General features: G+C 45.8%; 1 protein-coding gene across 2 annotated transcripts in view; it reads right to left on the reverse strand.

Moving 5' to 3' along the window:
• C6H10orf90 (chromosome 6 C10orf90 homolog) overlaps nucleotides 1-11,592 on the reverse strand; it is a 210,482-nt gene extending 198,890 nt beyond the window's left edge. For both annotated transcript variants that reach the window (XM_058542722.1, XM_058542721.1), the window contains exon 1: nucleotides 11,353-11,592. In XM_058542722.1, the coding sequence (XP_058398705.1) occupies nucleotides 11,353-11,592 (240 nt within the window). The remainder of the gene's footprint in view (nucleotides 1-11,352) is intronic.
• Nucleotides 11,593-14,699: the final 3,107 nt, after the last annotated feature.

Consider the following 14,699-nt stretch of genomic DNA (forward strand, 5'->3'; position numbering starts at 1 on the left):
CATATATGAGCTAAAAAATGCAAATTATATCATTTTGGTTATTCCACATAGGAGTTAAATGCTTTTATATTTGTGTTAAAAATAAGACAATATTTGGTCATTTATTGTGGAACTGTCTCACAGAGTCTTCATATTTTTGATCCCTGAGTGTTTGACAGCTAGCACCGGGCATGTGCTCCTTGGGAGCAGAGCAAAGCTTCCTTCCTGGGTATTAAATCAGCAGTGAGGGCAAACGGTGCAGATCTGAGCACACGGCATCTCCCATACACTCCTGGGTCCCTCTTTGCATATCCATCAAGGGAGGCCCCGTCTCTTTCACACACGTGGCCTTGCCCATCACCACGCAATGGGTTTCCTCCAAAACCATAGAGCAACGTGAAGCTGCTAACCCAGAGCCAAGCGCTGAGAACTAGCAGCATCCAGAACTCATTAGTGTGGAGTTGAGCGCATTTGCAGCTAACATAGTGAGTTTTGTGAACCTCCTGGAAATAGAGGGCTGCATCAGAGGCACCTGAGCCCCGTCACAGGGCTGTCCCCCGGGGGCCGGCCCGCTCGCCTCTGCCTACAGGCTGCTTTGCTGGGAAACGGCCTCTCATCTTGCATACAAGAAGGCAAGCAGTTTGCTGTCTACTTGAAGAAAATAATGCCTCCATTTATCTTCAGCCTTATTTGTTTGCCTGATGCATTATTATTCCTAAATCCTGGGCGTTCTCCAAGATACTCATTTTTGCAGCTGTCTCAAATTCCTTTCTGGATGAAGAAGTGATATAAAATAGACTCACAGAGAGGAAATTAATCAATTCTCTATTTGGAATTTGATTAATAAAAAGGGTGATAAAACAAGTGACCTCCATTTTGGAGCTTCACTTGGGCAAACTAGAGCTGATGTCTGTCTGTCTGTTGATGACTGCAAAATGAGTGAATCTTTAAGGGACCCTAACATAGCTATTGAATCAGAGGAAGGTCTCTCACATGCGTGATGTCATCAACCATCATTCACCCCGATCTCAGGTTTTCATCTGAAACACACTTCATGCACTTTTGTTTATTTATTCATTCATTCCTACAGGTCTTCCACAAATGTCTCTTGAAGGTAACCTGGTGCTGGAGGCACAGTGGTGAGCTGGAGCAGATTAGGGGCACCTTTCCTCATGGAGCTCCTAGACAGGGGCTCTAATCTATGTGCCTTCAATTCTAAGAGTTCCTTTTATTTCCTTTTCAGTTCAGGCACAAAAATTCAAAATATAGTGTGGTAGGCAGAACATGCAGCCCCCAAGATTCCCACCCCTTGGTGCACATGCCCTGTATGTTCTATTTCCTTTGAGTGTGAGTGGAAACTGTGAGTATGATGGACTATGGCTTCCACCATTAAGTTATGCTATATGGCAAAAGGGTTTTGCAGATGTAATTAAGGTTACTAATCAGTTGATGTCAAGTTAAAAGGGAGATTATACCTAGTGGGCCTGACCTAATCAGATGTGTCTTTAAAAGAAGTCAGAGAGATTCAAAGCAACAGAGATTGTCCTGCTGGCCTTTAAGAAGCAAAAAATCATGTAAACTGCCTGTGGCTGGAGCCACATGGCAAGGACCTGAGGACAGCCTCTAGGAGCTGAGAGTGCCAGCTGACAGCAACCAAGAAGATGGGGACTTCAGTCCTATGACCACAAGGAACTGAATTCTGATGATAACTAGTGATCTTGGAAGAGACCTCTGAGCCTCAGATGAGATCACAGCCTCATCACATACCTTCATTCAGCCTGGAGAGACCATAGGCAGAGGGGCTAGCTAAGCTACATCAGGACTTCTGACTTACCAAACTGTGAAATAATAAATAGGTGTTGTTTTACGCTGCTAAGTATGTGATAATTTGTGTTGCAGCAATAGAAGAATAATACAGATAGTGTCTGCCATATTTTTTTCTTTTTATAATAGCCAATCAGAGCTGAAACAATCTATGATGCTACACTAAATTGATATTATCTCAGTTATGAGTAATAAACAAGCCACCTCAGTTAATTTATGCATGGTGATCACAAGGAAACAAACATATTCCTTGGACTGGAGAACTCTGGTTGATAACCCTGTGGACCACATGCTGGGAAACACTGAAATATATACTATTTAACTCGACATGGGACGACCTTGATAATCCAGCCCCTGCTATGTATATACTTGACAAGCAACGCTGTGACCTATGTTCCACTACATCTGGAAACGTTTCAGCCATTATTTCTTCAGATCTTTTTTCTGTCCTCACACCCTCCCTACTCTTTCTGAGACTCTAATTATACATGTGTTGGACCTCTTGATGTTGCTATTCTTCTACAGGTCCTTAAGGCTCTGCTCTCTCTCTCTCAACCTCTCTCTCCTCCTTTCTCTCATCTTCAGTTTAGAAATTTCACTGATCTTTTCTTCTCTAGCATCCAATTTCCTGTTAATTCCATCTAGTAAAATTTTCATTTCAAATAGTCATTTTTTTTCTTCTCTAGAAGTTCTATTTGGTTCATTTTCTATATCAACTGCTTCTCTCCTCATTATCCTTAAATCCTTGAATTTAAAGGGAAAACAATATATTTATAATGTGTACAGTAGCTTTTTTAAAAGTTCCTTGTGGGGCCGGCCCCGTGGTATAGCGGTTAAGTGCTCACTCTCCGCTGCTGGCGGCCCAGGTTCGGATCCCAGGGGCACACCGATGCACCGCTTGTTAGGCCATGCTGTAGCGGCATCCCATATAAAGTGGAGGAAGATGGGCATGGATTTGAGCCCAGGGCCAGTCTTCCTCAGCAAAAAAAGAGGAGGATTGGCGTGGATGTTAGCTCAGGGCTGATCTTCCTTACAAAAAAATAAATAAATAAAAGTTCCTTGCTTGCTAATTTCATTATCTCTGTCATTCATAGATCTATTTCTATTAACCATAATTTCTCTTGATTAAGAGTCATATTTTCCTGCTTCTTTGAATGTCTAGTGAACTTTGTCTGGATGCCAGATATTTTTAATTTTATATTATTGCTTGCTGGATTTTGTTGTAATCTCTTAAGGAATGTTGAACTTTGTTCAGGCAGGCAGTTAAACTACTTATGGAACAACTTAATTCTCTCAAGAATTGTTTTTAAGGCCGGCCCCATGGCTTAGCGGTTAAGTGCGCGCTCTGCTGCTGGTGGCCCGGGTTCGGATTCCGGGCGCGCACTGATGCACCACTTCTCCGGCCATGCTGAGGCCGCGTCCCACATGCAGCAACTAGAAGGATGTGCCACTATGACATACAACTATCTACTGGGGCTTTGGGGAAATTAATTAATTAATTAATTAAATTTAAAAAAAAAAAAAAGAATTGTTTTTAAAGTTGTTATAGGATGGGTCTAGAGTAACCTTTACTCTAGGGCTAGTTTAGCCATACTTTCCAGGCATGCCCCTCGTGGAATCTCTACTGAATTCATCCTATGTTCAATGAGGTCTCTATATTCTGGATGGTGGGAACTTGAATGATCCGCAGCCTTGAGTGAGTTCTGAGAATTGTTCCTCCTATAGCTTCCCAGTAACAGTTCTTTTCTTGCCAGTTGTTTGCTTGGCCTCATGGAGCTTCACAGCACAGACTGGTTTCCAGCCACAGACTCAAGGGAATCTGGAGCAAACTTCTGGCGCCCTTTCTCTGCCTGGCTCCCTCCTCTCAGGAACTTTGCCCTGCAAATTCTAGCTGCAATTCTAGAGACAACGGGGTTCTGTTTAGGTTCTCCCTTCCTGTGCCACCGTCCAGAACTCGTCATTCCTTCTGCCAGAGATGTCCTCATTCTTTGCCCCATGTTCTCACTCTCCCTGCTAAACATGGAAAACTCCCAATCTTCCATGAAGGAAGATTCATGGGGAAGGAACTCCCAGTCTTCCACGCCCAGATGTCTCCTTCCCTGTGCAGTCTTGCTGGGTTCTCTGGGTCTACGGCTCAGGGTAGACACCCTGACTTGGCAGTCAATGGAGTGGCTGCTTCCTCCACTGGATGATGAGCAGGACCAAGACCACTGCCTTTTGGACCTCTGCGTCCCCAACACCTAACACAGTTCCTGGCACACAGTAGGTCCTTCATACACATTCTTTTTAAATAAGCCAGCCCAATATTTCCTCTTTGATCCATCTTTTCCACTAAATAAGGAAGAGAACCTGGGACAGCAGAAACAGAGGGGTAGTGAGAACACAGGTGGGACCTAAGAGCCGGAAGCAGGTGCTGAGTAAAAGAGCCATGGGAAGGGATGATGCCCGAAGCAGCAGAAGTCAGGGGGGTTCTGAAACTGCCTCTTGCCGCTTGATTCTGGCAGAGTGGACTTTCCCCACAGTCAACTCTGAAGTCCCCTGGGTTCCCAGCTGTGGCTGTCAGGACAAATGCTGCTTCCCACTCCTCTCCCCCAGCACCACACGAGAAGCACAACCTCAGAGGAGGACATAACTAAGGTGGGTCCTCCTTCTGCCACTCCTAACTGTGCCCCTGGGCAGCCTGCAGCATCTCTCCGGGCCTTGCAGAATTTTCTCTTTGGAAGAATAGGATTCATGTGCCTCACACAGCTGTGGTGAGCATCAATGGGGCAATTCAAGGATCAACACCAGTCCCTTTTGTTCAGTCGCCGTCTCCCCCTCTCCTTGCACACAGTGGTCTGGCCCTGCCACTCTCCTCCCTGATCCTACCTCTCCTCCCCCACTCCCATGGGGGCTTTCTTTTTTTTTTTGTGAGGAAGATCAGCCCTGAGTTAACATCTGCCAATCCTCCTCTTTTTGCTGAGGAAGACTGGCCCTGGGCTAACATCCATGCCAATCCTCCTCTACTTTATATGGGATGCCGCCACAGCATGGCCTGACAAGCGGTGCGACGGTGTGCGCCCAGGATCCGAACCTGCGAACCCAGGGCCGCCAAAGCGGAGTGCGTGCACTTAACTGCTTGCGCCACCAGGGCGGCCCCCACACTGGCTTTCTTAACACAGGAAAGTCACACAGCCTCCTTTGTCATTTTCTCTCGGGCTCATGTGGAAATATTGGTCTGGAAATTCCAGATCAGCTGTTCAGAGCTACATCAGAATGACATAGCTTTCATGTTACAAACATAGATTTCTGGACCCCACCCTTCTCAGATCCCACGGGTCTGCATTCTTAGAAAGTTCTCCTGACACTTCTAAAGGACACTTAAGCATGAGGGCCATTCGATCCTTTAGGAGATGGTAAAACCCCATTTAGATCCTTACAGGTCTTCTAATGGAGGGTGCATCTCACATGAAAAATGCCCTCTTAATACTTCCTGCCTCAACCCTGTCTTTATCAGGCAGGATGCAGATGTGTAAGAAGTCATTCTGAATAGTCTCTTGTCAAAGATGGAATTTGCAGTTGACCACAGGATGGGGTGGGCTCTGGGTGCAAACTGTGCATTTAGCCCAGGGCCAGGTTGGTGACTAATCCCTGAGTTCCTAATGGGGATTACTCCAAGCCAAGTATAGAAGGTCCTAAGTCCCTGTCACCTGGCACTTTGAGTGTGGGGAAGGAGGGAAGGAAGTGTTCACTCCAATCTAAACAGGACAGCTTGTACAGAGACAGCGTCCTTAAAGTGCTGGTGACAATGAGCATGGGCCACCTTCCGGCCATGGCTCTGTGGCAGGGTTGGGGACAACACAAAAAGGTATATTGGAACTTGAGCACCAATGACGACTCACTTTCATGGAATGCTGTCTCCATGCCAGGCCCGAGGCTCAGCCCTTTATACAGATTATCTCCCTTAATCCTCCCAACAACCCTATATTTTCATGGTTCTCATGAACACAGATAAGGAAACTGAGGCTCAATGAGGTCAAGAAACTTGCCAAGGTCACTCAGCCAGCAAGACCCCATAAAGTCTAATCCAGTGCCCTCGCTCTTAAGCACACTACCACATTTCATCGGCCGTCTCCCCTCCCTTGGTTTGGCTGAAATGTAGACATGGTCCCCCTCCACCCCCTGCCATCCAATTTCCTGATAGACGTTGGCCAAAATGATGTCAGATAGATCTAACGAGCCTTGGCTGAAAACGTCCCGGATCAAGTCGTGTAGCCTATAATAGAATTCACAGTGCAGTTAACTTGAAAACCTCAGTCACCAGATGTGCCTCCTGACGCAGCAAAACTAATTTCAGACCTCTGACCCCTTGCTCTTCAGGACCCGGCCCTCTGATAGCCAGCCTCCCATTGGCAGGTGCAGAGAGGGGCTGGAAGAATATGGAGAGTGGGCAGCATTGAGACCCAAGAGTGGTCGTTTCATCTTTTGCCTCTTGGATTTCCCTCCTCCCGCACTTGGCTACCAGCCATTGTCAAGGGCGATAAGTGGCTGAGGCTTCCAGGAGGAACACCAAGCACACTCTCAGGCAGGAGGCAGGCTCCGGGCATGAGGCAGGGGTTCCTGACCTGTTCGTGGGGTGGCAAAGCTAATTGAAATATTTTTTGCATTTTGTGGAAAGGCCGTTTCTCAACCCTCCTCACTCAGGAGGACTTAGTGCCTTCACTGTAGCCAGAACCACCGGCATATTCCGGGAAAAGCATAGCTTGGGGGCCAAGATTTGAGGAAGAGAAATGAGACTCTGAAGACTCGGATCTGGCTAAACCTCTTCAGCTTAGTTTGGAAACAGGTAAAATTGCTTTGCACCTTTTGATAACTGTGAGAAGAAAGGGAATGTTTGTTTACCTCCTGTTTGGTCTCGGTGACTTCTTTATTCTCTGATATTCAGCTATCTTGAAGCCTAAGCACTTGAAACTTGAGCACTTTTATTTCATAAGACCTAAGGGCTCACCACTTGCAAACATTCACCAAAGCCCAAAGGGGCGTTTCTCAGCTCTGGCGGGACTTCAAAACCACCTGGGGAGACTTCTACTTCCAGCCGTGACAGCGTAACCAGACAAAAGCTATGAAACAATGGTTTCCAGACACCGGACAACAAGCAGTGTGGGGCCATGATCCTGCAGGGAGGGAAGACGAGAGAGGCGAGCCCTACAATTGCGTCCACCTGGAGGCTGTTTCCAGGCGCAGTTCAGGGAGCTCCCCTGAGCCCAGGGTCTCACTGAGTTGAGAAGGCAGAGACCAGGATTCAGAGAGGCCAAGGTGACTAGAACTTGTGGGGCCAAATACTGAAGAGGAGAGAACTGCAAGGAAGGAAAGTTCTAGCAACATGTAGGGAGACCCTCGAGTCTTTGGCTGAATACTGATTTGCACATACTTAAGGGAAACCTGCCTGAAACCAGGAAAAGAACTACCAGAAAATAGTAAGTTGAACACTTTTGGGACCTCACCTGGAGCTGGAAACAGTTCATGTTCCCACTGGCCCTGGGAAAAGATCTCACATACATGGGGCATCAAGTGGAGTTCTCATGGGGTCATGTGCTGATAGCGGGACTAAATTAGCCCTAGATCAGGGTTTCTCAGCCTCCACACTATGGACATTTCAGGCTGGGTAATTCTTCATTGTTGGGGGCAGGGAACTGTCCTGGGCACTGTAGAATATTTAGCAGCATCTCTGGCCTCTATCCAGTAGGTACCAGTAGCATCTTCCCCGAGTTATCACAGCCAAAAATGTCTCCGGACGTTACCAAACATGCCCTGGGGGTAAAATTATCCCTGGTTGAGAACCACTGCCCTAGTCTGAAGTCGGCTGAGAAGTAAGCCTTCAAAGAATGAAACTGTTTTCAAGTAACTTAACCTCATGCCAGAACAAAGGTCAATGCTCTCTAAAGGAAAACACCCTTTCATCCAACACCTGCTCTGGCTCACAGTGGCCTAGGCCAGGCCACAGGCATGTGTAGTTTTTAAAAGTTCACCATCGGTAGATGAATGGATAAAGAACATGTAACATACACATACAATGGAGTATTACTCAGCCTTTAAAAAGAAGGAAATCCTACCATTTGCAACAACATGGATGAAACTAGAGAATATTATGCTAAGTGAAATAAGCCAGTCACAGGACAAAAACTGCATGATTCCACTTATAGGATGTATCTAAACTATTCAAATTCATGGAAGCAGAAAATAGAATGTTGGTTACCAGGGGCTGGGGGAGGAGAATGGAGAGTTGTTGCTCAATGGGTATAAAGCTTCAGTTTTGCAAGATGAGTAAGTTCTAGAGCTCTGCTGTACAACACAGTGCCTACAGCTAACAATATGGTATTGTGCACTTTAAAGTATGTGAAGAGGGTGGATCTCATGTTACGTGTTCTTGCTACCAAAAAACAAACAAATAAAAAAGGAACACACAAAAGAACACAAGGAAATCTTTGGAGGTGATGGATATGTTTAGTACATTGATTGTGGTGATGGTATCACAGGTATATGCATATGTCCAAACTCATCAAAATGTATATATTAAATATGTGCAATTATTTGTATATCAAAAAAAAAATTTTTTAAGTTTGCCATGATTCTTACATTCAGCCAGAATGGAGTACCACTAGCCAAATCCAAAAAATAGGATGAGTAGGAAGGGAAGATGGAAATGACAGAGGTTTTGGGAAATATTGAGAAGCATGGCCAAATGGCAATTACCAAATACAGACACTTTCCCTGGTTCAGCTAATGATTAAATATATTAGAAACTGTCACCTATAGGAAGACGGTGGGAAAGCTTTGGCTTACATGCCCCCAGCCAGCACCTATCATCGGAAAGGTCTCAATAATCAATTAGGGGATGCTGACTCACATTCAAACTCTGGGAGATGAAAGGCATCTCAGAATTCTACATGGTTCCCCTTCCTAAAGTTGGTGAAACGATCCATGCTCTGCCTCGTAGGGAATCTCGTAATACGTCCACGCTTGCAATGACAGCGGCCGGAACTCAAATATAGGTCCGTCCCACTGCCCACTTATGGCTATTTTGACGTCTGAAATTTATCAAATGTGTGTGCACGGGGAGAAATGGCTTTAACATACTGTGCTTTTAATAGTTTTGGGCCTTTTGGAGTCAGCAGGGATCAAGGCTTTGCAGACAGGAAGACAAGGATCTTTAGCATCCTCACCACCTTCTGCTTCCAATCCTAGTTAGCTTTCAGCACAACAGGTCTGCTTGTCATTCCTATTAAAAGGCAGTTTAAGTAAGGGAATGAGTGTGGCTGGACCGTCACTGGGCCAGAGTTACGTTGGGTCACTTTTTGTCCCAGATGAGAGGCAGCATCTCCAAGTGTTAACACAGCTCAGGACTAAGGCCATAGTTTAGAAAAATGCCCAGTCTTAAACCTCAAACTCAACTCAGTAGCAGATTCGTGGGTCCTCATGGGAAGGACTTGGAATCCATAAAGTTTTTGCGGAAATAAAATCTCCCAAACTCACTTTTACTGGAGAAACAGCCAGTTTCTTTAATCTAGCAACTTTGTGCATTGAGAGTTCATTCCAGCGACCTCGCTCATTTTTCACCCCATTGGGTACTTTATGGTCAAGACCCCGGCAAGTTAACCAATGGCCTTGGAGCCTGCAAGAGAGAAGGGGTCACTGGGCCAAGTCTAACAGGACCCAGAGGCTGTTAATTGTGCTTTCTCATCAGTTCAGCTTGGAAATTGAGCAAGGAATTGCCTTCTTCCTGGGTTTCCTAATCTAAACGGTACTGACATGCCCCAGTGGGGATAATATGAAAAACAGTCCAATGGATGTGGAATATGTTCCATTCTGAAATGTTTGCTATGAAAAGAACAGAGCTCGGAGTTCAGGGAGACAGGAGGCGCAGATCCCATCTGATAGTTTTCAAATGTGGCCTGCCCTTGAGCGAGACAGCAAGCCTTGCCTGGACCACATCTCAAATCACAGACGCTGTGAGGACTGTGCAGCAGACCAGCCTGATTGCTGTGGGAGGGGTCTCGGACTCATTTCAACAGAAGACTTTAGATTCTGGGTTACATTTAAGGAGCAGGCACAGGACCTCAACTGTTGGCTGTAACTGGTAATGGATGGGGTAGAGGGGAGCACAAAAAAAAAATGTTGCAGCTGTGATTGTCAGTATACTTGATGGTTTTTACGATCTCCTGCAAAGCTGCACTTTTCCACAGTATTATCATCAGTGTTGCTATAGAAATAAATGAAGTTTTATGCATACAAAAAAAACGGGGTTGCAAAAGCTGCTCTTCGCCATTTAGGGTTTAAAATGGAGCCATGAAGACTTTTGTAAAATGCAAGAAGATATAATTCAAGAAGTTTCTCTCTCTCTGGAGGACTGAAAAATAACCTCAGTGAAAATTACACAATGTTAAAATTCTGTCCCCATCTGATTAATTACTTGTGAATAATAACATCTCTGGTTTCTTTCAATTATATTCTAATTGCACACCTTTTGCTCTGGTTGATTGGGCAATGAACTGATGAAAAACTATTACTGAATTTAATTAACACCATTATTCCTGTGGCCTTTATATCTCTGTTGTGAACATGGAAATTCACAATCCAGGGCTGGAACCCAAAGAAGCCAGCCTTGAACCCTGCAGAACAGGTTCTCACATTGCCCTAAAACAAGGAAGCCCAGTGTGGGGAACAAAAGATCTGGAGTTTTTGCCAGCATTCATGGAAGCCTTTCCTAATAACAGTATCAATACTCAGAAAGGCTACCTTTTCATAAAACATTAGCAATTTGCATGTAACATTTATCAAAAGAGATGGGTAAGTGAGCTATATGGGAGTCGATTACAACGTCATTCATAATTTATTCCATGTACAATAAAGAGCCGATCAGATTTCATGCGTGTTTACTTTCTGAAAGATAACTACTTGCGGCTTATAGTACTTGCAGAATACAAATATGTTTCAGAGTAATGTGTTTATCTCACTTGGACGTTCTAAATCTCCGAAGTTCTCCTTTTTTTTTCCCCCACAAAAGTAGTTTCTGCTGAAAATTAGAGCTCACCTTCAAAAAACAAAAGACCATTCTTACTGACCTAACTTAAATCATTCTATTTTAACTCCATCAAGGTAAGTCAGAGATAGTCTCTTGCATAACACATCAGGAAGCAGACAGGAATCTATTTTTAAAGACAGATGATTGCAAACTTACAGAGCTAAGAATATTTAACTCAGAAATTTACTGCAGTTTCCAAACGCGGATACAAATTATCCAACTCTTTGGAACACTACTAAATGTTTGTAAATGCAGACGTGTGTCATGCGTAAATTACATTGATAGATGCTTCCCTCCTCCCCACATTTCAAAAACTGAAATAAATTAAGAGATAAGAGAGTATTTCCCAAATCGCTTGGGAAAAACTATAAACAGATGATTAATTTATTAGACCAGATAGAACATCTGAACTAGCTGTCTGATGATCAACGATCCGTTTCTCTGAATTAGGTGCGTGCCCACTGCTCCCCGCCTAAATTCAGCCATACCTCATATCTGCTGGCTGTCTGCTCAGCTGTCTTCAGGCCTTGATACATATGGATGATACAAACTTTAGCTCTTCTCTGGGAGGGAAACCACTTACTCTTCACGAAATCCATGACCATCACATGGTTTTTCAACTCTGTACTAAATGTTTTGATCTGAAAAGTCCGGTGTGCAGCCGTTTCCACGTGGCGGGCAGCATACCCTTTCTGATAAGTTTTGGTAGGAATTCCAGAACGCTGCATGATACCCGGAATCTTGTGACTTCAGCTAGCAAGCCTGGCAAACACAATTTTCTTTGTTTAATCCAGGTATCGAGTGCAGCAGGAGGGACTTGGTGAGTGCCCCAGCTGGGACCTCTCCTGATGTCTTCCAAGCCCAGAACTAGTTGGTCCCAGATCCCAGCTGCAGAGCGTGCGGGATGTGTATGCAGAAACCTCGCGGTGACCTTTACATGCCATGAAAACACTCCTTCTTGCTGCTGTCCACCTGTCTCCAGCGCTTCCACCTGAGTTCTCGGGTCACTGGAAGTCTTCTCTGATTTCAAAGACACATTTCTCTTTCCCGCTGCATTCAAGTTCAGAACGCAGAATCTGCCCGGTTACAGTGAGATTCAATATGTTTTCAGTCTCAGGCCCCTCAGATCCAAATAAATTATTTACAGGGCACCATACAAAGGAACCAACAGTGATAATTGCTGCTTTTTAGAATTCCTGCTTTTTCTTGCCAGGACTGAAAGGAACAAGTGCAGACTCCAACTGACACAAAGAGTGACCTCAGGCCTGGAGAAGATAAGAAACACATTCAAGTGGAAAAGAGAACAAGGGATGGCTGCATGCGGGCGTTAGAAAACAGAGCCCTGTGTGCCAGTCAGGATAGGGGGAGTGCACTGGCTTAGACGAGGGCTCTGGTCCTGAGTCAGCCATGGGAAGTCCCCTCACCACCTTGAGCCTCAGTTTCCCCATGAGGAAAATTGGGATAATAATACCTGCCACTCACAGGGTTGTTGGGAGGATCAGGTGAGCGAAATTGTGAGAAAACAGCATGTAACAGAGCCACATAAGGCATCATTTCCAAAGTATAGTTGTATATTTTCTTCCCAAATTACTTTGTGCACTGCTTTCTCTATACATATCACATAGTGGAGATTTACATGATGCTCAAAATTATTGGATTCTGAATTTCGAATCATTTAGAAATGCAGATGCATGATATACTCCTTTTCATTTCATTTCATGTTTTGGTACCATTTCTGTTAACCCAGTAATTTAGAGGTGGAAATTACAAGCCTTGATCAAGGGCCTGGGCCAAGAGAGAGCAGATGACGAGCACTACGGCTGTGTTCCGAGTCCACACACAGAACTTCTCTCTGAGGGGGACTCCCTCTAGGCTTTTGGCAAAGATGCTCTGTTGAATAATTCTCCCTCCCCAGGGGGAAAGCCATGACGGAGGCTAAATGAAGAAGTGACTCCAAATGACCTTCCTGAAAACAGAGCGTCAGTCTCTGGCCCAGAGCCACGCCCTTCTTGCTGTTGGCAGGAGCTTCGCAAATCACATCAGTGGGGCTAGGACTTGGGCGGTGGAATGCTCAACTTCACCCTTTGGAGGCAATGGAAATGTTGAAGCTGAGAATGAAAACAGGATAGGAGATGGAAAAGACTTCAGAGATACTGTGGGCCAACATTCTTATCTGAGTGTTAAGACGACAGACCCATAGAGATTAAATGCCGGCCCAAGATCACACGGTGAAGTGGAGCTCCCTGTACCTTAAACAGAACACTGTTGCGTTCTGCCTGTGGTTCTCCCAAGGATGTAGTGAGAATGCCAAGACCCAACTGATGGCAGCCATGGTTCCCACGGAGATGCCAACACAACCAAGACTGAAGCCAGAGAGGCATGCTGGATACTCCCCAGTGGGCTACCCCATGGGGGGCCATCTTAGATTTGGAACCTCCCTGATAAAGACAGCCAGGGAAAAAAATCGAGCAATAACAAATTAAAATTAAACAAGCACAGCAGAGGAAGGGAGCAGTCACTTGGCTCTTTGGGAGCCATGAAGACCATTCCCTGTGTCCTCACAGCCGCCGTTTGAACCAGCCCCTGCTGGTGCCCATCTGTCCCCATCCAGCAGCTCCTGCAGGCCTAATAAAAAATAATAAAGTCTTGCCTATCACCACAGCACACCAAAGGACCCTGGGCAACATAGAGGCCACCAGACTGCCCATCCAACTGCCTTGAGACCAGCAATGAGAGGTTTGCTGAAGTTGACTGGCCACTGGTGAGAGCCACTTGTCACAGGCAGCATCAGCCTGCAGTGGCTACGGAGGCTCCAAAGATCATCAAGGCTTTAGGTGGCTTTTCTCTCTCACGTGACCACAGGCAGTGGCTGGGCTTCAACCAGCCAGTGGGGCCACAAGAAAAAGCAGAAATGTGACCAGTAATAGGACTGGATGGAAACCTCAGGATTGTCAGATTTGATTCCTCCTCATATGGAGGAAGAAACAGAGGCCCAGAAGGAGGGAAGCTTGGTAGAGAGGTCAGGGGGCTGGAAAGAGCACAGCCGGGGATGGGCCCCCAAACGAACTAGCATGTGATTATGGACAATCCCCCTCCCCTCAGATCAGTTCCTTTATCAACAAGCCCCCTGGCTGTTCTGACAGCCTGGAATGTAAAATCCACAATCCAGACACCCGTGGATGTAGCAGAGAGCAGCTCACCCACCAGGGTAGGCCCTCCCCAGGAAAGGCGGTGGACCCTCTTCAGATCGAAGCCTCCTCCTGTCTGGGTTGCTGAGGAGGACTGGGGGGGCTCATGTCCCTCCTTTCAGCCTTGGAACCAGTTCTTCTCACTCCCAGCAGCACCACCAGCTCCACAGTCACTGCACCGTCTTGAAATACAATCTCTAAGTCAGAAGACTCAGTTCCCTCTGGCGCTCACAGCACCGGCCCTGCAACCTCAGACCAACTGCAAATCTACTGTTGCCTCAGTTTCTCCATCTGTTTAATAGGATAACAATCGTGCCTTCCTCCTTGGGCTCCTGTGAAGACTGAAGGAGTTGGACATGTAAAGTGCTTGGGACAGCCTGGCCCTGGGTAGGTGCTTGATAGACACCAGCTGTAGTCACCCCCAAAGGGCAAAGACTTTTGAAGTAGGAAATTACCATATACATTGTTTTAATAACAAAGAAGGAAGATTTGTTAAGGAGGAACAGGAACTGAATTGGATGTCATGAGACCTGAAGTCCAGGACTCGCTCTCCACGCAGCGGTGCCCAGAACTGGGGCAGGTGGCCAGCCTTGATTTCCTCAGATACAAAATGGAGACAGCATCCCCTGAGCAGAGGGGTGTGAACA

This window comes from Diceros bicornis, chromosome 6 (genome assembly GCF_020826845.1).
Source record: "Diceros bicornis minor isolate mBicDic1 chromosome 6, mDicBic1.mat.cur, whole genome shotgun sequence".
NCBI classification, from domain to species: domain Eukaryota; kingdom Metazoa; phylum Chordata; class Mammalia; order Perissodactyla; family Rhinocerotidae; genus Diceros; species Diceros bicornis.